The sequence below is a fragment of the Larimichthys crocea genome, chromosome I (assembly GCF_000972845.2).
Source record: "Larimichthys crocea isolate SSNF chromosome I, L_crocea_2.0, whole genome shotgun sequence".
NCBI lineage: Eukaryota > Metazoa > Chordata > Actinopteri > Sciaenidae > Larimichthys > Larimichthys crocea.
In genome coordinates, this window is record NC_040011.1 from 21,848,271 (window position 1) to 21,875,333 (window position 27,063).

The 27,063-nt window shown below is 41.0% G+C and overlaps 1 protein-coding gene across 7 annotated transcripts in view; it reads left to right on the forward strand.

The window, feature by feature from the left end:
- The window catches only part of birc6 (baculoviral IAP repeat containing 6), an 84,225-nt gene extending 62,895 nt beyond the window's left edge, over positions 1-21,330 (forward strand). For all 7 annotated transcript variants that reach the window (XM_027279496.1, XM_027279511.1, XM_027279506.1 and 4 more), the window contains exons 65-73: positions 4,024-4,246; positions 6,002-6,147; positions 8,100-8,210; positions 9,052-9,269; positions 11,788-11,949; positions 12,168-12,245; positions 13,831-14,019; positions 19,465-19,599; positions 20,080-21,330. In XM_027279496.1, the coding sequence (XP_027135297.1) occupies positions 4,024-4,246; positions 6,002-6,147; positions 8,100-8,210; positions 9,052-9,269; positions 11,788-11,949; positions 12,168-12,245; positions 13,831-14,019; positions 19,465-19,599; positions 20,080-20,259 (1,442 nt within the window). In that variant the 3' untranslated portion in view covers positions 20,260-21,330. The remainder of the gene's footprint in view (positions 1-4,023; positions 4,247-6,001; positions 6,148-8,099; positions 8,211-9,051; positions 9,270-11,787; positions 11,950-12,167; positions 12,246-13,830; positions 14,020-19,464; positions 19,600-20,079) is intronic.
- The last annotated feature ends 5,733 nt before the right edge of the window (positions 21,331-27,063 follow it).

A 27,063-nucleotide genomic window follows, 5' to 3' on the forward strand; every position in this document is an offset into this window, starting at 1 on the left:
ATATGAATACAAGCTTTCACATTTTCTAACTATTTTAGCCCTGCTGTGGCATTTCTTTCAATAGTTAACACCTTTGTGGTAATTACAGGTTCAGTTTTTCACCTGTCTCTGTTCCCTGTGTGGTTCCACCTCCCCATCGTACAACCCCAGTAAAATACCAAATGTCAGTCTGTCAGCTGTAATTAGAGGAATCTTCCTATCTTTAGAAGGAACTGCAGGGAGGGAAAGCACTAAACTGGGTGTAAAGTAAGGTAGGAGTCATGAGTGGACTACAGGGTTTGGAGGTTAATTTGAATTTCTCGGTTTGGCATTTGATAGCAGTGCGGTATTCTCTGTAGTTGATTATCAATGTTATTTCTAGGTTTGAACTAGGTGACCATGAAGTGTCTGAGATGAGATGATGTTGTGCTTGTATACGTGTGCAAGAAAGTCTAAAAGTATATAAACTCCATGTATCATTAGACATTGAGCTGTAAAAAGAGACATAACGCACATTTTAGAAAAGCCATGAACTAGACTAAGAACCTTCAGAGCTGTGAGTACTGTCACTATCAGAGTCATAAGGACAATGACGCATTAATATCACAACACATTCAAATATTTTATTGATCTTTGCTGTTTGATTAAAATGTTTAATATGCATGTCCAGTATAACTTTCCCTACTTTAGTAAATTCTGTGTTTTGCTATTAATTATTTTTTTAAATTTAATTTTAGAAACTTTATTAATCACATTGAATGTGAAATTACTTCTACGCATTTAACCCATCCAGGCTGGCACCTGTTGGAACACACACATGCACATGCACAGGGTCACACACTCAAATGCGGAGGTTGTTGCAACTTCACAGCACATTGTCCATTCTACCCGGCATTTAACATTTGATAATAGTCCCATCCAGAACACACCATACAGATGGGCACTAAAATAAGCCTAACAGACAGTTTTGACAACACTACTGTAATATTGGTTGAGCCCGTACATCTGTATATTTCAATGTGTGTGTTTTTTGGTGATGTGATTTGAAATGCAAATGCACTGTTTTGCTGAGCCAATTGATTTGAGTGTAGGTAAGGCTATAGGAGAAGACAGAGAGATGTTAGAATCCTGCAATAGTACCTTTATTTCAAGCACTCCTTGTGCCACGCTAACTCATCACAGGCGCTCCTGCTCAGGTCCAGAGGCCCTCGTTAACTATTAATCAGCCTGAGCGTCTATGGCAGCACCCATCTCTGTACGGCCCCCAGAAGGCCCTAAATCACAGAGAGTGGAGTCTTGCTGTTTGTAGCACTGTGATGACTGCAGGTCAGCACTTACAAAGATAGTCATAGCTGTGATGAATGTCCAACCTCTTTGGGCTTCCCGTGTCCTGTGGCTGAACATTGATTCACAGAGTTGTATTCCAGAGACTTATGGAACTGAAACCAATTTCACAGCATTTAAACAACACACACTTATTTTTATCATAGATGTCAAACGTTTGACCCTAGAGTAGTGTGCAATACTCAAGTGTCAAAAGTTGTTGCAAAACAAGCTTCCTTGGGCCCCACAGTTTTAAGCTTTACAGTACTGTGGGGACTAACACAGTATTTGTGAAATGGGTTATGTGAAACAGAGGCATTGGTGTGAATCAACTTCTTTTTTTTTTGTAACCAAAGTCATTAAGATACATCGACCAGGAAATACTGAATATGTGTACAAAAGTTTCATCTAACAGATGTTTCACTGGATAACTGAGTTAGTTAGTCAGGGCAGATTTTTATTAGAACTCATCCTCTGGAGACCTTGGATGTCTGTATCAAATGCAATGGTAATACCCCCAGTAGATATATACAACAAATGTGTCAAGCTCAATGTAAACTTGAAATGAAAAGGAACCATCATCAAAGCCTCCACCTTTGGAGGGAAAATGGTTGCGTATCTGCTTCCCCGATCTTTCTGTTCTGTTCTTTCAGTAGAGTCTGATCTGTACGGGAAAACAGGTTGACACAGAGCAGTAGAAGAAATTACACAAATGCTTACAAGTAATTACATCAATGTATATAAAAGGATTGTGATTCCAAGATGCTGTAGGTGTTTCTCAGAGAATCTGGTAAAAGCATATGAGAGCAGATTAAAGCCCTGAGAGGTCAGTGTTGTGCAGATGCTGGGAGGACGGTAGGGAGCTTGGAATTTCAATATAAATGTAAAACAGTCTGGGAGCCACAAACACGAGCTCTTCTATTTATTTTGAGGCTGACACTTCAAGGCAAACACATGGATGCACAAGTACTTCCACACACCACACTGACCCTCTCAGAAAATGATACGGTTGACATGGTCAGCCTGTTTCTACTGTACAGACCCTTATGTTTGTTTGGCTTTTGTTCAAGTGCTGATTGATGCAACTGAGAAAATATCAGTCAGCTGAGAATTAAAACAACACTGAGTCTTGGATAACATTCAAGCAGTTGGCCTGGTTGGTTTTGCCAATGACACAAACCAGTAACACTTTTTACTAATCCTGCCTCCTCCTCATAGTAACTTGCTTTCATCAAGCTTTGTGAAGATTACTCAAAGGATGTGATATTCCACAGTGTTTTACTCACTCACTACTTAGTCAACCTGTCACTTTATTTCTTAAAATATTGGATTGTTTACAGTCAGTTTTTTGAAAGACATTCATGGTTGCCATTTGACATATCTTATTGCATTTGATCTCTTGACTTCTCATCCCAGTGTTTTGTTTAACCAGCTAGGTAACACAACATCTATTATCAACTGGCATACCTTTAACACCTACAAATGTAGGCCTCATCAGCTTCATGTCCTGTTATTTCAGTCAAGCTTGGTTTGTGAATTTAGAAAGGACTGAGGTAGATCATTGACTTCCAGTCATAGACACAAACACATTGTGCATCCATCCATCAGTATTAGGCTCTTCACTTCTTCATAACACCATCTCTTGATGTCCTTGCCATTCTTTCTTTCACATTTCATACTTCTCCAGACGTTCATTTTGCTCCTTTGCATGAAAATGACCCTGCTGTGTCTAATCCATTTATTAGATGAATTATCTGCCATGGCCTTTTCTTTCATTTCAAGTAGACTTTTTCATAGTTTCCCTATTACTAATTCACTCCAACATTATTGCTCTGTCCCATTTTGGAAAGAGTCCAACCTACACCCACTTCAGGTTTGTCCCTTAGCATGTAATTTGTCTTCTTCTTCAATGTCCCCTTTCACAAGGTTGTTACCTCAAAGTACGATCTATCATGTTTTAATGACACGTGCTCTCTCCCTAATCAGTGTAATCTCAAAGCAATCTAGACTTTTTTTCTTCCTTCATCTTTTTCCAATCTCTGTGCAAATATCCACCACACAGCATCACTTCAGGTCACAAGATAAACACTTTTGTAATGTCTTCTCATGAGCTATGGAATGATTTCTCCATCCAGCATACAGAGTTGGTTTTAGTTATTGTGTTGTTGGCAGTGGTAGAACACCATTCTCATTCAGCTCTGGATCAGAGATGTTGGGCTGAGATCGTATTGTGAATGTCATCTCTCTCACTCTCTCTCCCTTGCCACTTTTTGTCTGCATCTCTACTCATTTGTTTAATAAACATGGCAGAAAATACCCTCTTTAAAAAAAGCTCATTGCTCCCAGTTAGCATGAAGATATACACTGTGTAAGTGCAAATGCACTTACTTAGAATTCCTTACAGGGTCATAATCTATTGACTACTTATGTATCTATAATTTTCAGTGTCAAAGTTAGCCATGATCTAAGACCATCGTGTGACAGTAGTCTTACATGACTATCTGACAGAATTTATTCTGCCCTTGTTACGTAAAGAATGACACACTCTTCATAGCAATCTTTAAGCTGGTAAAAAAAGTCAGGCAGATGTAACATAACAAGAAAACACGATGAAGTGTGTCCAGAAAAAAAAATCTGCACTGAAGTCAATACAAACCATGAACAATCCAAGTTAACCCAAGATGTCCTGGTCCTCTCTGTAACCTTCTTGTCTTTCTGCAGTTCTGGATATGGCACGCCATGTGCCTCTATACCGGGCACTACTGGAGCTGCTGAGGGCTATTTCCACCTGCACGGCCCTGGTTCCTCTGCTTCTGCCTCTCTCTGGAGACCTGGGGCAGGATGAGGAGGAGGAGGATGAAGAACATTCTGAGGGGCAGACCTCTGTTGGAATGCTGCTGGCCAAGATGAAGACATGTGTGGACACGTACACCAATCGTCTCAGGTAAGATGGAGAAAATCTATAGAACTTGATTGTGATTAACTTGTACATTTTAGAGCCCAAATTAAAGGCATATACCTACAATGATCTTTTGTCCTAAAACAGATTCATAGATGAGGGGTAATGTCTAATTTAATCCTGTTTTGGATCAAAGTATTGCAGTTTGACCTTGTCTCTCATGAAAAAACTCTCATTCTGTCTCCTCCTTCTGTGGTACTGCTGAACTGTGAATCTTGCCCTGTTTAAATGTACCCGGGGATGATGTGTGTGTTCCCCCAGAGGCACTGAGAAAGCATTGAGATTCAGTCACTAAGCTGCTTTTGGAGGTTGTTAGGGACACATGTCCAGAAACGTGTTGTGTGTTTTTATTATGGCAGGAAAAGACAAAAAGCAGTGTATCCTGGCTAAAGTGTTTTATTTTTACCAGCAGAACTGGCAGCACTCCACAGCTCTCTCTTGGCACTATTAATCAACAATTTTATTGCACAAAGTGGCAACGAAACATAAAGCCAAACAGCAGAGAAGCCGTTAACGGCATAGATCGGACACAGATCGCACATGTAACATTTCCCTCATCATTAATTATGGCCATCGTTGCTTCAGTACCACGGTCACCCCACTAATAAGTCACAGAGTTCCTTTTTAAAGGACAAGAGGGTCAGGTTGTTCTCACTACAGGAAGTCATGAGAAGGGTGAAGATGGCTCAAAGTAGTTAACGGAGTGTCCTTTTAATTTAGTTTCACATAATTAAAACCTACAAGAGTTTGTTTTAAGTGATTCTGTGGTTTGAATCATCTGTGAGCTGTAAAGGTTCAGAGGCAATCAGTAAAAATAGATTGTAAAGAAATAAACCATCATTTGGACATCAACATTAACCAGTGCACTGTACCACAGAATACCTACCGGCTGTATCAGAAATCATTATTTACTGGGAATAACTGAAGATAGTTCAAGTTAGATGAGCAGCTGAACAGCTCTGTGTTCACTCTTCATTAAAGGTCCAGTCTGTTAGATTTGGGGCCGACATGGAATATAATATTCATAACTATGTTTTCAGGCATGTATGATCACCTGAAAATAAGAATCTTTTTTTTTGTTATTTAAAAATTCTCCTTTTATATCTACAGTGGGAGCAGGTGCTCTCACATGGAGGCTGCCATGTTGAAACACTGTTTCTACAGTAGCCCAGAACAGACAAACTAAATAGTGACTCTAGATAGGACCCTGGATACGCAAACGGCCAGTCAGGGAGGCTGAACATTTAGGATTGTCTTTAGTCTTAGTCTGTCTGCAGCAGATAGACAGCCAGGCCCAGCTGAAGGCATGAAGTGTGTTCATCTGCACATTTTCTATTTGCATATAAAAGAACTCACTCACTCAGTGTTAGTCGTGTTAGTGGCTCGTTTTATTGTGCGTGTAGCACGTCGTAGTAGAAGACAGTATCTGGGATGTTGTATGATGTCCTGACAAAAAAATCTGTCCTGTTGTTTGTCATAAGATTTCAACTTTTTTGCATTCTCCTGCCTCTGTTACAACTTTAACAGTGAGTTCTCTAAACTCAACTTCAGTCAACAAAACAATAAATGGTGAAACCAGAGATTTTTTCAGTTTTGTGTGTCTCTTCACTAGCATTACTACTGCTTCATTTGTTTTCACAAACATTCGCATACATGTAGGTAAGCTTTGAAATCCAGGTTATCATATAGCAGCCAATATTCAGTTGTAGTTGAAGGTATATTTGTGTGTTTGTGTTCCAGATCAAAGAAAGACAAGAGTAAAGGTGTGATGAAGACAGAGAGCTCTGATCCGGAGCCCGAGGGTTTGACTCTGCTGGTGCCTGACATCCAGAGAACAGCTGAGATAGTCTACACTGCTACTACCAGCCTACGGCAGGCTAACCAGGGTATGTATACAACACACATGTGACTTTAATGCCAAACACTGGAGCCAGAGGACTTGGGTAACAGTGATATATATTTAGTACATATGAACTTATGCCCAACACAAACTCACTTGAAGTGAAATGTGTTGTGAGTTTAGGATTTGTCGTCACCATATTCTGTCTCAGCTCTTTGTACCTGTGTGCTGGCATCCACTATTTTATTTCATTTACCTTCTCTGAGCTCGATCAGAGTTATTTCAGCACCTCCTATCTCTCCATTTTTCTCTCACACCCTCATCTGTTGTCTGTGTCCTGTCCTCTCTGTACAAGGACAAGAAAATGGGTCTCTAAGTTTAGCTTAGCAAATAGTCTGAATTCCCTAAGCTGTGATTGACTGCAACTCCACAATTTAATCTTAATCAAGGACACAATTGGCCTGTTTTTGAAAGTTGAACTCGACCACAGTCTCAAGCTCTACTGGTCAAACTCACTGTAGGTGTCATCTAAAACACCTTCTGATAAGAATCCCATAATGCATGGTGTAATCAGTAAGTTATTGTCTCTGAAATTGATCCAAAAGTCTCACCACCTTTTCGAAGGTACAGTGTACTCAGACTCATAAGACTGAGGCTTTGTATTGTAAAGAGCCCAGTTCACATCTTAACTTGTTTTTACATGGGAAAAAAAAGAAAGGAGATTTTCTAGCTAGCTTTAGTCATCTTAAAAAACAATAAAATGTTCACAACATGATGAAACATCACACCTCCCCCATTACATTGTTGCTACACAGTACACAATATTAATTATACCCCCCACCCCCCCATGGGGATGCATTATATGTAGTGTGTGCATGTGGGGTACAGATCAATGTCATGTCACTTCCCATAAATAAAGTCTTATGATAAAGGCCTCTGGAATCACATGTAACACAGGGCTGTGCACTGTGGCAATATGGACACCTTGACAGATATATAATCATTTAATACAGAGACATTAAGAAATATCTGTGAGTGAAGCCATAATCAGACAGGAGCAGGACAGTATTGACCGAAGAGAGGAAATATTGCTCTGCAGCATCGATTTACAGGCCAAATAAATTCTATCAACAGCATTTTCTTCTTCTTTCTTTTCTCTTGTTTCCAAGGTTGCATTGTAGTGCTGTTTTTTTCAATGTGTTTCGTATGGTAAATACAGTGGGGTCCAAAAAATATGATCAAGGTTTCTAAGGGGGCAGTGCACTGAACGATGAGATGCTTTGCAGAAACTGGATCAGTTGTTTACAAAGCACGATCAGGCAGACCAAAAGTCACCACACCATATGAAGATCAATACATCAAGCTTAGTTTCCCGAAAGATAGAAAAACTCAGGACTCCAATCAGCAGCGGTACTGTCAAAAGAAGACCTGTGATGTCTTGTGGTGGTTGAGTAGTAGTAGGTGAGTAGTTTCTAAACAACTTCTTAGGAGGGGAAACAAGGCTAAATGCTCAGAGTAGACTAAATCAGTATTTGACAGTTGATGACTGCAAAATAATCTATTTACTGATAAATCCAAAGTTGAGATGTACAGCAGTAACAGAAGAGTGTAAGCAAGAAGATCAACAGGAGAGAGAATGACATCACAGTATGTCAAACACGGTGCTGTCTTTCCCCTCTGCTTTGCATCTTTGTGGAGAAGGAGTCATACTGCAGCAGCAGCGGCAGCCAGGGATGATCCCATCACTTTTTTCTTGCTGATTCTGATTGCTGATCACCTGAGTCATATCAGCCAATACATTGCTTTTGTTATTGTAACTGGAGAACTGTGTATTTTAGTAGAATTTTTAGTATTTTAAAAAAATGAAGTCAACTCTTTGTCAACAAAGTGCTTAAAATTGTATTTTGACCAAAGGCCTTTAGACTGAAGTCTGGGCTTGCAGGATTTTCAAAATGGAAGCAGTTATGAAGCTGAGTGTCTCCACCCTGCTCTTTTTAGAGAGGAAGCTGGTGGAGTCTTCAAGGAAGGTGTCAAGTCGGCCCAAACCTCTGTCCATTCTGCGCTCTCTAGAGGAAAAATACGTTGCTGCCATGAAGAAGCTGCAGTTTGGTGAGTTTAAATGTTTTCTTTTGTTTTGTTGTTTTTTGCTTTTTCTTTATTACACATTGGTGCTGGTGACGCTTTAGAGTGTCAGTGCCAGTCAAATATTTGGACACACCTTCTCAATGGTCACAACAGACAGGAGACGAGACAAGAGTGTGTAGGGGGAAGAAATGTTTTCTACGTTTTAGAAACACTGAAGACATCAAAACTCTGAAATAGCACATATTGAATTATGTGGTGAAGCAGGATATGTCTTTTTTTTTTGTGTCTACCTCATGAAGCTGATTAAGAAGTAGAAGGTGGCTACTTTAAAGAATACAACCACCACACATTTCTGTGTGTTATTTCATTGTTTTGATGTCTTTGTTGTTCATCTACATTTTAGAAAGTAACAATAACAGAGAAGAACATCCCTGCCCTCACACTTCTTCCTTTCCTCAGATAGTCTCCTGTCTGGTTTGATTCATTCTTGCAAAAAAGTGAGCACTAGAAAAGGCTAGAATAGACCTCACTATAACAAGACTTGTTGTTCTACAAATGTGATTCTGCTTTTAGCTTTGATAGAAACTTAAAGTGCTTGTTTGGTTTTTAGTGCATAAAGTGCATAAAGTCAGACTTGCATTCAAATCCAGTGTAACTAAAATAACAAGTAATTAAGCTGCCTGAAGATGTCTATGGAGCCCAGAAACTGACATAATGTCATAAAAGATCATCAGACAAGTCAACTAAATCCATTCATAAATAATAGTGTTTCTTTAAGTTCTGATTTGGAATCCATTTTAACATGCTTTACAGGCAATAATGATGACAGTATCAGCGTCCTCACTCTGGTCTTTTCTCTTTGCAGACACCTTTGAAATGGTTTCAGAGGACGAGGATGGAAAAGTGATGTTCAAGGTCAACTATCACTACATGTCACAGGTGAAGAACGCCAGTGATACAAACAGCGCAGCCCGATCCCGCCGCCTCGCCCAGGAGGCTGTCACACTGTCCACCTCTCTGCCCCTGTCATCTTCTTCCAGTGTCTTTGTCCGCTGTGATGAAGAGAGACTGGACATCATGAAGGTAAAATCTTGCTTCAATTCCTTACGAACTGGTAGCCTCGATAACATGGTTCATAAGCAGTCTTAATTTGAGCCCAAGCGATATGGGCTTATCGTATATTTTTTCTTCAAAAAGTTATTTTTGTGTTTGTTTGTTTTTACATATAATTATTGAATTTCCAGTAAGTTTGTTTGGCTCAGCCTCTATTTCTGATTAGTTTTGATGACTTTTGTGCAAATTGCAGTAAGTGTCACTACTGTAAGGGTTGTACCCTGAGATAAATAGAAATCACTAGTTTGACAATTGAGTAGGTCTCGTGGATGACCTCATCAGGATGGTGTGTCTGGTGTTTCAACCATACGACTTGTCATGGACAGCTCTTACTCATTCCCCCTGCAACGTTTAATAAATGGCTTTCACCCCACAAGTTAATTAATGGCAAGGTCTTCTTTGCTAAATGTCAAAATCCTCATCAGTTAAACTCAGTGTTGACTAAAGAACTCTTTAAGAAAAAAGGCAGCAGCATATCTAAGACAAAGTCGGAACCAATTGGAAACACACAATGAACACAGATCACACACATCAATGTGATAACAGCATAAAGGGAAATATTTGGTGCTTTTCTGTTCTGTTGTCATATTCATCCATTCTCACACACACACATCCATACACTGTTGGCGGAGGCTGGCAGCTGCTCATCAGGAGCAATACAGCACTTCCCCTCCCAAGATGTGCTCAGGATAGTATTATACTCACACTCACACACAACTACCATCAGTGCAGCCATATGGAGCAGTTGGGGGTTCTTCAACTGAAGTGGAAAAAAAGTCTTCTTCTTCAGTTTGCGCCATATTGGATTTGCCATTTCGAATTTTATGAAAAACCACAAAAGTTATCATGTGGATTTTTAAATTTCGCTTCCGTTTGCCCGTAGCAGCCAATCAAACTCAGCGCCACGCCGCCAAACAGGAAGTGAAGCCATATCTCTGCAACCGTTTGATGCTTTGACTTAAGACTCCTAAAATAGACTCATGACCACTTCTTTGAGAGGTCCAAGCATTTTAGGTGATGTTTGACCTTTGGGGGCGCTATAAGTAGCCAAAATGCATTCTTGCTCATATCTTCATATTTCTTTGGACTCTAACCATGATTCCAGTGTTGACTGATACTCACAGACATCCCAGTACATTTGCTAAAGGACTGTGTAATACATTTAATCAAAAACACACTTATGATTACAGATGGCATTGGCTACCATGCAAGGTGCCAAGTGCTCATCAGTTTTAGGAGCTAGGCATTCATACACATTCACACAACGACAGACTTCGGGAGCAATTTGGGGTTCAGTATCTTGCCCAAGGACACTTCGACATGCAGACCAGAGGAGCTGGGGATTGAGCCGCTGATCATCTGATTAGTGGACGACCCACTCTGCCTCTGAGCCACAGCCGCCCCCCTGGTGCACTTTACTACATATCACTTTAAATAAGAAAAAATACTGCTCTGCTGTTTGATTGGCCATGCAGTGTTTGCCACAAAACAGAACACCCATAATAAAAATATTCTGTCCATAATGAGAAAAATGTTCGATCAGCTGTAATCACAAAGTGGGGTAACGTTCAAACACACCAATCAAAAGTCATCTTTTCCCCAATAATAGAATGACCTAATATGAGGAGCAGCATCAGCAGAAAAGGGAAATGAGGAAATAGTTAGTACATACTTGTACCTCACCTAGGTTAGTACTAAAATCAAGGAACCTGGTGGCTTCAAGGACACCCCAGCATAGTTTGCCCACCTTGAGCAAAGTTTTAATCAGTCAAAATACCATGGACATGTTTGTGGTGTGCAGGCCTGGAAAGAGCTGTGAGGATGCAGCACCATAATACCAGTCCCGTAGGGGTACCAATGCAGGGTAATCCAGCAAAAAAGTTGGCCCTGGCTCAAGTTTTGCCAGACTGTATTGCATGTTATTGGGTTAAGTGCTGCAGTGGCCATTCAAATATATCCAAGCGCACGTTCCTGGGATATTACAGACCAGTTCTACTGTTAACCTTTTGATCGTCACAACCAAAGATCATCAAACCAGACATTCTGGATCTTATTTAATGTCCCCTTTTTTTAGTAAGGTGGTAGAATGCAAAAAAAAAAGTGTTGACCTGACAGGTTACCACAATTGAACATTTCCTGCTGTTAGAGATATTATTGTGTGTGTGTGATTTCAAATGATTCACATACATATTCAGCCTCTTTATAGCCGGTTTGAAGTGCTTTTATTAATGAGCTAATCTAATTTATTTAGGAACTCAATTATTTTTTGCTACAAAGCCATGAGACTTGTAGATAGAACTGAGTGTTACACTGTTGTGCCTCTGGAAATGACTGGAAGACACTCAGCATTGTTTCTCAATTATTATTTTGCACTTTGTCCTTTGTTCAATCTATATTTACTGTTATCAGTGTCCACCTTTCTTTAATTAACTCTGGTTCAGTGTGTGATTAATAACTACCCTTCTCTTCTTTCTGTTTGTGTTTTCAGGTTCTCATCACAGGCCCAGCCGACACACCATACGCCAACGGCTGCTTTGAGTTTGATGTGTATTTTCCTCAAGACTATCCCAACTCACCTCCTCTAGTCAACTTGGAGACCACGGGCGGACACAGTGTGCGCTTTAACCCTAACCTCTACAATGATGGCAAAGTGAGTTGAACAAGGCTCAAAGTCTGTTAATGTCAATCTTTATTTTCTCGCTGTGGCCCTGGCTTCCCTCTTGAAGAGTTGGGGGTTAAAGCTCACACCATCTGCTGCACCTCATTGTGCATCTGCTGAAATGACACTTGTTTTCGTTGTCAGACAGTAGCCATGTTCATGCCTCTCATTTTGCAGAGATTGATTGCTTCCTTTTGTGTGTTAATCAGGTATGTTTAAGTATCCTCAACACATGGCACGGGAGACCAGAGGAAAAATGGAACCCACAGACCTCAAGCTTTTTACAGGTGAGGTGAAGATCCCTCATGATAGAGTCACCTGTCTGATGGGATCAGCAGGGCTGAGTCTTCGTGTCACGGGTTATACTTTATCACTTCCCTGTTACACCACCCAGGGCTCTGTATTAATGGGCTTGGTGTTTCGACAGCTGACATGAAGGATCCTTTTCAAAGTCAAGTTATTGCTTTGCCTTGATGATAGTGTGTGGGAGTTAATCAAAGCCAAACACAAACTGGAATCATTTGAACCTCCGGGTTACGCCTGCTCACACACATTACTCATCTGGAAGACAACCTTAAATCTGTTGTCTTCAGTTGCACGTTTAGCCCAGATACCACCTGCCCTGATCTAGTCACCTGCACATTTTATTCTGAAAATCCTCTCTGATGGGATTTCTTTGTCATCCTAATTTAATTTGTTTCTTTGAAATATGCCAAAAAAGACAAGCCTGACATTCTGAACATTTCTTTTATTCTTACTGTGAAGCTCATGCCCCTCAGTTTACCTTCATGTGTGTGCTGTCAGCCAATCATTGATTTGTTTTTTGTTTTGACACAAGATGTTCCATCAGCTGCATATCTGCTGAGTTTACTGCTAAGCTCCAGTTTTCAATAAGAATTTAATTTTTAAGGGAATACCAAGCTTTTGGTTAAGAGGCTAGTTTATCTGTGTTTTCATCATCTAAAGGCTTGAGGGTTTGGCACAAGTGTATGTAGGTGATGTATAGCATTCAGGGACTGGGGTATCCAAAGCAGTGCAGAGGCTTATAGATTAACACACAAGTACTTGAACACAGCATGCTGATACACCCACATCTTCCATATATATTGATCCAACAACAACAAAGGCAGGCTTTAGAGATACATCCCTCTTTTTTATATTTCCCTCATTTGCAGGGTTTGAGAGTGCATCGAGACGCCTCCATTGATTATCATTCCAGTTAGTGTTCTGCGGATCAATAATGGAAAATAAGGGGGTTGGTGAATTGGAGACGGGGGAGCGGGCTGGGATCAAGCGGTCATCAACCAGGTTGAATATTGTCTCTGAAATCTGTCAACCCAGTTTAAGACAGACAATTTGCATCAGCTGAAGGTCATTAGTGTCCTCTTGATGGAGCATTTTCAAGTGCACGTTACCAGCTTCAGTGTGGCAGGGGCCAGCAGGCAGGCCTCCAAGCCTGAGATCGTCATTGTTGGTAATGTAGTGGCTTGGAATGGATGGAGTGATGCAGGAGGACGTCCCTAGTCTCCTTGAGACAGGCCACAGCATTAATCGAGCTGTTAATAAAGATATATTAAAGGATATATTTTTATGGAGCCAAAATACTCCTTCCTTTTGTCAGACTCTCTTGGATGTTGAGGACACTGAGGGGATTTTAGGATAATTTCCCAATAGATCAGGATTATGACTAGCTGGAGACATTAATTGTGTTTTAATGTGTTTCTTTTATCTCAGATCTTCTGGAAATCAAACCAACCAATCATACCGTTTCTATCATTAAAGTGCTTCGAGTTCTCAATGGAATTTATTTTTGAGCATCCTAAATATTTGCATCATTTCTTTCTTTTTTTTTTACTTTTCACCCTGGTGTAGGTGCTAGTGTCAGTGCAGTCCCTTATTCTGGTGGCTGAGCCCTACTTCAATGAACCAGGGTATGAACGCTCCCGTGGGACCCCCAGTGGCACCCAAAGCTCACGGGAATATGATGGCAACATCCGACAGGCTTCTGTCAAATGGGCCATGCTGGAACAGATGCGTAACCCCTCACCATGCTTCAAAGAGGTAGGTACCACTGTACTTCACAGACTTTGACGTCAGTGTTTGTGTGAACTAAAGTGCTGCACAGGCTGTGTGACTGAGTCACAAAAACTGAGCCTCAGAACCTGAGGAGGGAACGGAAAACTTCTCCATAGAGTTCTCCAAATATTTTTGAACTTTATATTTTCAGTGAATTACCAAAACACAACTGAAACACTCATTCTGCTGCATTCTAGTTTACACTTCATACAGAGAGGATAGTTGGACACACCTGCTCATTAACTCTCTTTTTAATAATAATTTTGTAATAATTATATTTTATTCATTGAGCACTGTTTATGATACTCAAAGGCACTTAAGGACATTGAAATGATCAATTAGGAGACAACCAGTATTTTTGTTAGAAATTAAAAATTGAAGATGGGGCAGCATGTTGGCTCACAGCAACAACGTTCCTGGTATGAACCTCAGCTGGTTCCTTTCTGTGCGAGTTTGCATGTTCTGTGGAGTTTTCTCTGCAGGTACTCCAGCTTCCTCCCACAGTCCAAAGACATGAACCTTAACAGGTTAATTGGTGACTTTAAATTATCTGTGGGTGTGAATGTGAGTGTGAATGGTTGTTTGTCTCTACAGTATGAGCCCAAAGTCAACTGGGACAGGCTCCAGCCCCCCATGACCCTGATGAGGATAAGTGGTTACAGATAATGGATGGAAAATTGAATTTTCCAGGTTGAGTCCAGACTTTTTGAGGATGTAACAGTCATTTAGCTCTGGTCTGAGCGACATTGCATTGCATACAGTAGAGTGAGTGAGTATGAGAACAGACAATAGTTTAGTGTTTCTAGTGATTTTTCAGCCTGTTCTTCACATCTTCTCGTATCTCTTTAATGTATACACACTCGACTTGGAAAGACGTGGAACTTTGTTCGGTGAATTGTACGGTTTGAGTTTTAGGAATCTGCAGTGAATACACACAGCAATAAAATCACAAAAATAAAAGCAATGTGTTGGATTTATCACATGGAATTAAGGAGAAACACAAATTTGTCATTTTGTTTTATTGAATTCTAGAACTTTGGGCATTATGTGTACATAATAACATTATTCCCTCCATATCTCCCCAGCCAGTGCTGCTTGTATTTGTGAGGAATAAAAAAATTAAAAAAAAAACCTGCGTCCATGACATCACTGGCCATTCAATGAAATAGATCATTGGACTGAGCGATACTGAGGGGACATTGAAGGATTCAGTGATTCACTTCATCACACACATACTCACACTACATCCAGCTGAGCCATCTCACACACCCAGAGTTCACTGAAGCTTGGAGAAACTCCCCTGAGCTCCCTTTGGCCTATTAGCACCTGAACGTCACCAGCTGAGACAAAACAGCCACCAGGAAAATGGATTCATAATCATTTCCAACTATTTAATAAAGTGCCTCTCATTTTATTCCTGCATCTTCTCACATGATTTGACATGCTTTGACATGCTTGATGTTTATATGAATGGAAAATTTCTTTCAAGTAATCATCTCATAAGTAATCTAATGTGAGGAGGCCCTGATTGATTCAGTGAAATACATTACAGTGCTGTCTTTAGACACATTCACAAATCTCTAACATGTCCTGTAGCCTGTCTGGTAACGTGACAGCGTTCAGTAACTGACATGTGGAATTATTTACAGAGTGAAGTGTATGTCTGCAGGTGGAGCTTTGAAACTCTGTTATCATTTAGGCATTCATAAGTGTTCAAATGGGAATGTAGTGTGTCGTTTTATTCTTATTAGATGCAGTGTGGTAGAAACATAATCAATTATTTATTATGTCTGACATCATGTGTGTCAGCTGATTTCTGTTTGGAAGTGACATTTTTTGTTGTTGTTGACATAACCAGTCAGATGAGGAATGTATTTGTCCCGCTGACATCATTTTTAGTCAAGACAGAAGCTGTGGAGGCTTTTTAGTGCACAGCTGTGAGCTAACTATGTAAGAAGATGGATGACTTCTTCTTAATCCCGCCTGCGTAGCAGCATCTGATTTGTCAGTTGTTCCTCCAACCAGCCGAGATGGTTATTACTGAGCACAACAGTAGACCTATTTGCATGATTAAAGGTGAGGCTGTGATTCCGAGGTCACGGACAGGCTGCAAAGAGATTACTTTTTGCCAGAATCTGTCCAACGGAAAATCTAGCAACAGAAACCAAATGATTTCCCCGTGGACTGCTCTCAGTGTTGTGTTTGAGAGTCACACAGTTGACTGTTCCCAAAAAACATTTGGCATGGCTTCTTGAGAATCCAGTGTTTGGCTTACATCTGTGGAAGTGGTCCTCGCTGTAGCTCAGGTCATGCATCTAGAGGCCGACGCACGTCCTGTCAGTCTTCATGAAGCAGTGTGGAGTGAGGAGCATCCTCTCAATGATGATGATAATCTGCAGGTTGGTTCACAGTGCAACAACATCACATGCATGGTTCCCTACTAGTGTCCCTCCAGGTCTTTGGTGGCCATCTTTCAAAATGACACAAATGAAAATCAATGGGGTTGCTGAGCCTGTCCTAGAAGACGCCCTGCATCTGAAACAGTTGACCTCTGTCTTCTTGTAGCTGTCTGATTTCTGCTGTACTGCTCCATCAGAAGCCTCCATATCAACCTTTGCTGTTTCAGCTGCTTTCTCACTCTTGATGAATTACAGCCGGTTCTTAACTGGCGCCAACTCCACCATTCTCTAACCCTGTCACAGAGTTCTCACACGTATCCACCATCTTGACCTCATTTTGAACACTACTGCATCCTTATCACTGAAAATGTGTTCAGAAACTGTGCTGACCTGATCAGCTCAGGAGGGTCCTCTGGAAAAACTGCATCAGGATTTTTTTTCACACTCTGCGTTTGGTTGTAAAACATAAATCCAGCTCCATATGCATTAATGGTGTACAAATGTAACCACATATTGAATGTTCAATGTATGAATTTGGCATAAAAAAATTAGGATATGCCACTTTGTCATGCTCCGAGATCACCACATGCTGTAATTTGGACATTTTAGTCCCTGAGCCTGGAAAGCCGATCAAAGTCTGTGACTATACAAACTAAATATTTTAAGTGACTCGTTGTCAGATTGGTGCAAAGAATTAAAACTAGAATTGTCTTTGCATCATTGTCAGTCTGGAGCAGACGAGGCAGAGGTTACATAAGGCAGACTGCTGCTGGAGTTTAGCTTCTAGCCCTCACTGAGCAGCTCCAGTCCATGAACAACGAGGACAAGAAATGTGCTCATCAGTGATACATTGTACATTGTTAGGGATTGGATTCAATTAAAACATATTTGTGTGTGTGTGTGTGTGTGTGTGTGTGTGTGTGTGTGTGTGTGTGTGTGAGTTCAGTGATTCCACATGCTATTTATAGAAGGAGATCTCGAGAAGGAGTGCAGGCTTCAATTATGCAGCAGCAGAGTGTCAGGTGGAATTAAAGACAACAGGTCGCATGTTGAAATATGGATGTGTGTGTGTGCAGAGTAAATGTGCATGTCACTCTGTGTATGGTCTTAACAATCTGTGTAGCCTTTTCATATTCACACCTGCACTGAAGTTTAAAGGACCTTTGAGCTACTGACAGGTGACGTCCTACTCCACATCATCTCATGCAAATGGCACTAACACTGTCCCCCCCTTGTGGTTCAGAAGTATAGGGTGAGGGTCACTGTCATGGACCAGACTGATTCATAGCTCTAAGGAAAGAGGGTGGGGTACATGACGGCTCATTTTGTGCAGGCTGCATTGGAGATTGCGTTCTCTTCCATATATTCTCTGGCTGACGTATGGAAAACGGTGATCATGTGGTCTGAGTGCTGCACTTGATGAACCTTCCACAGCTGCACAGAGGCTAGTGCTGCCTAACATGCTCATGTTTATCTCGAGTCCATGTGTGCAGCAGGAGCACTTTGAGTCTTTCCCATTGACTGCATGCAGCCTTGCACGGTAACAGTCTCACACACAGCACGGTGTTAGCTGTCCTGACAGCCAAATGGATCGCTCCGCTGAGTCTCTATTAGTGCAACAGTGATTAATTCTACAGAGACATCTGTGTGTTGGCTGCCAGACCTCGGTGTCAGAACATTCAAATGTAAATGTTTTACAATAAACTGCTCATACTGCAGGAAGAAGAATAGCCAGTTGATAAGATATATGGCTAATTGGTAGCTAATGGTAGGCTAACTAGAGGAATAAATCTCAAAAGAAATAGAAGCATTTGTTGTCCAGTATCAGAGTGGGTCAGGCTGTGTCAGAGCAGGTGCCTGAAGCTGCTGCACAATACTGATCAAACACTGAAAGATAAGAGCGAAGTGTGTCATGATCATACATGGTTTGCATAAAGACTTTCCTTGCATGCTGTGATTGATGGTCATGTCCAGATAGGAGAAGTTAAAGCCCCTCAGCACACGGAGCCCTCAGGGGAATTGGCCCTTTAAACACATCATTTGCTGGAGCTCGCTCCGTGTCAGCGTGTGCTTCTCTTTGTTTCTTATCGTCAGCTGCACACAGACTTTGCGTCTCCGTTTCTGTACTTTGTCCTGTTGTTGAGCCACATCTCATCTCACCATGTTTAGCACACACCCGTGACCTTGAAACGCAACCTCAGCTGGAGACTGTCCCCCACCTCACTGGATGTAAGTTAATCAGCTGAGGGAGTGGGGGGTTGGGTTGCAGGAACAATAGACAGAGGAAGAAATGTAAAGATGGAATGAAGATAAAGAGAGCAGAGGGAGATGTAGAAGGAAGTGAGATTAAACCACCCCCACCTCTTCTTGTGCCTGTTTGCCTCTCCTCTCCTGGTAAACAGCAAATCGGCAGCCACCATAATAACTAATTCAGTCCCCTCACCAGCAGAGCAGCAGCTCCAGACACATCCACCACAGTACTCACTGCATACTGATTGCTCAGCCCTGGCGACTGTTGCTAGGAAGTCAAGTGGAGAGGCAGAAAAGCAGGCGAGTCGGGTGTAGATGATTGACATCAGCATGGTATCTATGATGTCTATGGTGACTTAAGCACCTTAATAACAAACAGCCCTTCAGTAATGGAGACATGAAGACAGAAGTTGATCTTGTTGACTGTCTCATTGTGAACCGAGATTTGCTTCACTAAACAGATTCAGTGAACACTCACACACTCATCACAGATGTGAGCACACACATGTTCCATCAGGTCATCAACAATCATTCATGCTGTGAAATGTAGCTGACGACATAACGTGTTTTCAGACAGCACGCGTGTAGAAGAAAATGATGATGTGTGTGTGTGTGTGTGTGTGCTGACTGTAGGTCTTTAGTTATTCTAGCAACTGTGTGAAGCTGTCTTTATGCACAGTAGTGCTTTGATGTTCAGCAGGTCAGGACCTGCACTGTAAGACAGAAGATCGTGACGTACAGTGTGTATTTTCTGTGGCTGAACACTGTCGTCATGTTTCAGGTGATCCACAAACACTTCTACCTGAAGCGGACAGAAATCATGTGTCAGTGTGAGGAGTGGATCACTGACATCCAGCAATACAGCAGCGACAAGAGGGTTGGCCGCACCATGTCCCATCATGCTGCTGCTCTAAAGGTAACTTTATGAAGTGTGTCTGATATGCTGAAAATTCATGTTGTTGTAATAGGCTCAACTCAAACTACTCAAGTAAGAAAAGATAGACAACAGTCCATCATGACTTTAAGACATGAGCTCAGTCCCTCAGAAATCCACAAAGCATCAACACTCTGATGAAACTGGCTCTGCCCCAGGAGAGGAAGACCACGAGTTTGTCAGGTTATCAGCCTCAGATGAGAGGCCACATAAATGTGTTAACAGTGAGTTCAAGTAGCAGACACATGTCGACATCAAGTGCTCAGAGGAGACTGTGAATCAGAAACCACAAAACCAGCTCAGCGTGTTCAGTGACTGAAAAAAGAAAAAGTATCTATTCTGTGTGGCTGCCATGGTCCTGAAGGACGTATCCAGTACTGTTTTTAATCCTAGTGTTCATATGTATAAGCTCCACCAGCAAACCTGACGTGTGTGTATGTGTGTGTGTGTGTGTGCCTGCAGAGACACACAGCTCAGCTCAGAGAGGAGCTTCTGAAGCTGCCCTGCCCTGATGGTCTGGAGCCCGATGGTGATGAGTTCTCAGAGAGGAGCGCCGCCCTCATCCTCAAAGACCTGCCCAATCAGGACACAGAGAAGCCAGGCGGCAGTCAGGACAACCACTGCAGCGAGGGCCAGCTATGAGCCCCCACTCCCCTCCCTTCCAAGAACCCCCCCCCCCACACCCACACACCCCCACCCCTCATAATTATTACTCTTGAAAGACTTGATGGCTTCAGAGCACAAGCCTCCACTTTGTCAATATTTGTATGTAAAGATCTAATAGCAGAATAGCAGAGAATGAGGTGACGTGGGGAACCAGAATGCAATGAGATGAACTCTGAACTATGCTACGCCCATACTGAAAACAGTCGACAAAAACTTTTATTTACCTGTAAAAGAGTGTAAACATTTTGTGCTTTTTTCCAATTGTGAAATAACCACTGATTGGTATGTTATTAAACTTGTTTATGTATACATAATGGCAGAGGAAAATTACAGATTATATAAGGGAAACTACCTTTAGAGAAGAATGTTTACTGAATGTTAATTTCTTTTTTTGTTTTTGTTGTATTGACTGTTAGTGAGAGAACAGTTGTAACGAGGATATATTGGTCATTCTTTAAGGATACTATTTAAAAAAAACTAGAGAAAAACACACATAATAGAATCTGAGAAAAAGTCCCCTCTGGCCATCCATTGCTTCTTTTTGATTTCTCTTGGATCATATTCAGTTGACAAAAGGCTGAGATGGATATTCTTAAATGCTATGTTATCCCTTTTACAGGCTCCAAATTAAACAGCACCATGCTCTGGACAAACATTTGTTGCCTGTCAGAACTTCTCCATGACCGTTTTCCATTGACATGACTGTAGATCTTCAGACTGTGTCAGAGCCACATGGGAAATGTATTTTGAAGGCTTGTGCATGTGTATGTGTGTTTTCTGTGCGTGTGCAACAATCCCCAGTGAGATACAAAGCTGTGATGTGCCTTTGATCTACACCATACCACCAAATACTCCAACAGAGTATCTTTACTGATTTCTTTGCTATTTCTACAAAATTAATAATTCTGCTCCGTCTGACATAAAACTGCTTTGATCTTTTTTTATTATGTTGAACTCCAGTGAACAAAAATGCACTTTCTATTTTACTCACAACTTAGAACAGTCACATACTCCTTTTGCTAGGACATTAAATGGAGCTTGAAAGTATGGACTGACTGTGCGAATGTTTCTTTCTGCATTGAACAAAGCGTGGTCAGCCCTGCAGTCTGACACAGACGATCAGCTGAGCAGAGCTTTCAGTTAGAAAACAAGCTGGTGCAGTAATGAAGACGATATATATGACAAATACTTTGTTGGTCAAGATGGTGAAAGAAGAAAAATCCCAGTTTTGCGACTGATTTTTATTTATTTATTTATTTTTCTATTACATTTTAATTTGTTTTAGTTTTTCAGGAAGTCTTCAGAATGTAAGATCGTTTGTTCGTTTTAAAGCCCTAAAATCATAAAATCTGTATTTCTCAATAACATAAAATTCTCTCTATAGAACATCTGGGGTTTAGCACAGTCCTCAGTCATACTTGCAGTTTGTGAGGCTGTACTTATGTTCCTATCTTCACCATCTCCGTTTTGCATGCTCATTAGCCGTAAACACAAAGTCCAAAGAGTGAGGCTGGTGAAATCATTAGTTCTGCTGGGCTTTGGTCATAAACCAAATGACAGGACACATTAATAATGTCAACCTGCTGGTGGCATCAAATGAAATGTTATGTCATCACCAAATTGATTACAATTCATCCTGATGAAAACAATGTCTGTACCAAATTTCTTGGCAGTCCATTCGATAGATGTTGAAATGGCAAAGGCAGAAAAACAAAAGAAAACGGTGTCATATGAAATAACCGAAACTGTTAGAAAACCTAGTGTGTTCATGTAGGACCACAGCACAGATTAAAAAAGCAAAACTTGAAAACACGGGTAAACGGCTGCAGATCAGATCAGAATTCAGCATGATCCTCTACAGCTCCTCCAGGATGCTGGGCTGTCTGTTGGCTCTCATGAACTCTGTCCCTCCTCTCCAGGCAGTTCATTACTTCAATCTCATTTTGGACTGAGGGCAGACTGAAAGCTAGAGTGCCTCTCAAGAGATACGATATCTTTGCAATATATTTCAGAACATCTTTGGCATAATGCCATAGCTATTACCTCTTCACATTCTTTAATAATGTTAGTTTATTTTTTGGAGTTGTAACCCTTATCCACTGGCCATCCTGTTTCAGGCTTGAAAAAGAAAGTATGGTTGCAAAAAACATGATATTAAGAAACATGGTGGTACAACATGGTGGACTCTGTGGAAGAGGAGCTGCAGATTCTACAGATATAAAAAGCTCATTGTAAGGCAGTAAAACAGCAGAGGACAGTAATGTCAGTGTACAGAGCTGCGTTCACCTGCATCTCAACAGGATTTACAGCACATTAAGAAAATACCGTGCTCTCAGACACAAATAAATAATTTAATCCACTATCACTGTATGACTCATGTTGACTAGCAATAACTAATGTATGCTGCAGTACATTCCAGATCACAAGGGAACAAAGAACATACATTGAAGGGAGTGCAGAGGTCTGACCACAATATGAAACAGAATACCAAGAGAGATCCATCCCACCCCACAAAACCTCAGCTGCCATAACCTCACCACTGTCCTGAAAACATGAGCATAAAAAAATGAAGGTAAAATGACAACTCGTCCATGGGAGGAGGAGGAGGAGGAATAATTTTACCCCAAAAGCTTCAGCATTGATCACTGAGCAGCATGTTTTTTATAGACTGTGCAGGATGTAGAAGCTGGCTTCTCATAAGATGCAGGCTATATCACACACCAAGCACCAAGACAGTATTGCATGCATCCAAATGCAAAAGCTTGAAATTAGCTGCTCAATAACATCCATGCATGCATACAGTCAATATGCACAATGCAAGATCAGCAAGAATAAAGATTAAAGTCATCTTATTAAACAGTGCTAGAAAAAAACATGGAAGTGAAAACAAGTGGTTTGATTCTTCTGTTACAACTCAACTCAACTTTATTTATTTATATAGCACCTTTCATGCAGAGATGCAGCCCAAAGTGCTTCACAGAACAGAACAACAAACAGTTCTTTAGGCAACAGAGCAGTCGCATAAAAACTAGAAATTAGAACAAAAATAAAAAGCATAAAAGTACAACAACGAAACAATTACAAGTAAATTAAAACCTATAAGGTAAAAAGCACAATTTAAGAACAGTTGCATAAAAATTAAAACTAAAATAACAAAGATAAAAAAATCCAACAATAAAATAAATAAATAAAACAATATGATAAATAAAAATAAATAAAATGTTAAAAGTGAATAAGACCTGTACGGTAAATAAGCACAGGACATAAAAAGTAACGTGGAATGATCAGGACCTAAAAACTGAGCAGTGAATGGCCAGGCACCTTCAGTAAAAGCCAGGCTAAAGAGGTACGTCTTAAGTTTTTTTTTTATGTCTACAGAGGTGCAGTCCCTCAGATCTACAGGCAGGCTGTTCCACAGACGGGGGCCGCGGTAGCTAAAAGCGGCCTCACCAAACTTCTTCTTGGAGGTTCTGGGGACGACCAGGAGTCCAGATGCCGAGGATTAGGGTCCACAGCAAGCATCCCAATGCAAGATACTTAAACAAACCAGCTCGCTAAATTACCTGAATGAACGGAGGTTCTAATCCCTGAGGGAATCCATGAAATCTCTCACCTGTAGTGGAGCCTTGAATTGTCTCACTCCTCTTCTCTCACCTCCTCAAGTTTTGCAGAACAGAGGGAAAAGATCTAGTTTCTGCAGAGTACCCATCATGTTGGAGTATGACAGTATAAAGGATGCAGGCTGTAGTCTGCGGTGAAGCAGATGGCCTTCCCTTCCATGTCCACGATAATGCTCTGTGCAGCTTTGAGGATCTTTGGTAAAATGCAGCAACTTCAAGATGATGGTGCAAGGAATAAGCAGGAGCATAATTAAGTCCACAGCCGAAGTGAAAACAATAATTAACTCTCTGCTGACCATCACATGAAGGTCACTTCTGTCTCCTAGCATGCAACATGTGGTGGTATGCAGTACCAACAGGGTAAAGAACAGAATTATAAGCTTTTATAAGCTGCTGAACAAGTTGAACACCTGCCTTCCTCTCACAGTGCATCTTCTTTTATGCTTTGTGTATTTTCCTCCCATGGTACATCTCAGCTATGAGTCCCCTTTTATTACTTCCCCCTATGATTTCAGTCTTCAATCATTTATTTTCATACATCATTAGCTCACCTTTATGAGCTTTAAGTCTTTCTGCCTCTATCTCTGTTTTATAATGGTGTCACTTTGGCTTCTTCTCTGGAGGCTTCTCCCCCGCTTTCCACTCCTGACTGTGTCCATGCTCACTAGCTTCTACCTTGATGTTCCAATAACCAGAACACACTCTTGAGACCATTATTTCTGCTTATGCTACTCATGGTAAAAATAAAAAAATAATAATTAAGTAGTAAGTAGTAATTGTAAAACATAAACCTGTGGAAATGATTTCCCACATTCCCTCCTTTGAGACTCTGAAGTCCCAGACATCGTGGAACTGCTAGTCCCAAGATAGTGAGTAGAAGACTGATGATGTCCTTAGGCATTCATGATCAATAGGCAAGGGCAGGAGGAGCTAATGTTCTGGGTTGGATGACTGAGTACAGTGCATGCATTCTCCTGAAGCTGTAGCTTAACCTTCTGCCACCCCAGTGGCCATCTCCGCCCTCCTTCCCAACCCAAGGATTTAAATTTATGCCATTCTCCTTTATGGCTAGCCACAACTCAGAAATAAGTAGGATGAGCCTGTGTCCATCATAGCTCTCCCCCTTAGGCAGAGGTCTGGATTCAGAGAAGCAGGTTGGACAGCTGTCAGATGAATGTGAACCTTTACAGAACACAGAACACTTCAGCAGGTTTAGCTGGTTATGGAGGATAAAGTGGGTTTGCCATTGTGTTGGAGCTGGGACAACCAGCCACACCTTGAACTACCAACACACACAAAACACAGCAACTTCAAGATTAACCAGTGTATTATGCACAAACCTGCAGTGAAAGCACATAGAATCCATGTAGTCCATTTCTCAACACAATAACTGAGTCATTTATCAATAAAGCTTCTTCAGGTACCACAGTAACAGGAAACACAACGATACTAATACGCCCTGCATTCTGCCTGGCTCTTTGGTGCCCTTTCTTTTGAACACTTTGATGTAAACCCAACCTCAAGACGGTGTCTTGTGTGGATCCTCAGTTCCTTTATTCCACTTGATCTACTAGAAACTTGTTTTGTGTATAACAGTTAAGTACTGCACATGCTGTAGGTTAGACAGCCAACAGTTAGACAGTTCAGCCTGTAAGCATTTCATGTTTGCATTCTCATGCTCATTGGTGCTATTGAGAGTGCATCTACCCACTTCATGTTGCCATCTTCACAGATGTTTTAATTTATTTTGGCCTTAAAGCTGCCATTAGCTCTTACTGTGGATGTCCACACCACCCTAGCATGCATCTGATTCTTAGGGATTTTGTGGTTATGGAAGTTTTTTAGACAGATAGACACTTAATACTTTCTGTTTCATTGGGCCCCTTGTAGCATTTCCAGGGGGAGATCCTGTCTTCAGCATTAGATACCTCTCTATGACCTGTTCAAGGTCCAGGCATGTGAAACCAACGCGTCCACCACTTGATTTATAATGAACTAAAGTAAAGTCTCTCACCCTGATTTTTTTGGCCTTTTCAAGCTTTTTTGTTCATAGAGAGAGCTGAAGAGTGACAGGAATGTGTAGAGAGAGAGAGAGATGGGGAACCACATACAGGAAAGAGCCACGGGTCGGATTTGAACCGTGGGCCTGAACTTTTGCACATGGGCGGCTGCTCTACCAACTGAGCTAAACGCTGCCCCATTTCTCGCCCTGATTCACAGAAACTCCTTACAGATAGTTTGCTACCCAGTTCTTGGCCGGTGAGAGAGTCACAGCTGTAAGATGAAGCAAGTTGCAAACTGCTGTTGAACTTCTCAAAGGAAATGACAAAGAGTGTAGCAAAAATACAAAACTACAGTTACTGTAAATATAGTTAACAGTGTAGTGGATACATTTGTCACAACTATTATTTAAAATTTCTTTCTTTGGCCATAACACATGTCCAGTCATCTCAAACCCCACCACACCCTGAACTGCTGTAAGCTTTGTGATGATAAAACAAGTGTGTGATTAATCCTTAAACTGAAATAAACTAGCTGAATTGCCCTTGTTTAGCTTTCATTGTTATAAAGCCTTCTGGCTTCTGTTATTATGTATAATATATAGTTCAATAATTCTATTTTCTGTTTACCAGAACATCCACAATGCATTTTCCAGTTTATTTAGCTTCAGTGAGAGAATTCAGCTTCTTCTTCTTTTTTCTTTCTTTCCTGTTATTCTTTTTTTTTTTGGCCGGGTTCGGACCGAGAATTAATGCTCGTCACTACCATTAATTAGTCACCTCTCTCCCTCTTAGGTAGGTAGAAAAACACATTAACGTCAGTTCTGCGATTCTCCAGATCACACTGGTGGCCAGTCCGCCCCTGCCTACAGGCTATTGGCTCTGTAGGCAAATACAACACAATAATAACATTCAGCTGATGAAAATAATAATTTGGATTTTAAAAAATCATTCATGAAAGTAGCTCGCTACTGTGTGTGCAGTTGTGTAGTTGTTCAACAGGATGGATTCATGGATGGTAGCTTTGGAATCCCTGATTCCACTGAAAAGTTATCTTCAATCTTTTTATTTAAAATGTAGGCTAATGCCTCTGTCTGACTGTCGTTTATAGACTTCAGAGATGGCTGCAGGGCTGTGACAGGAGTCAGGTGTGACGTAAA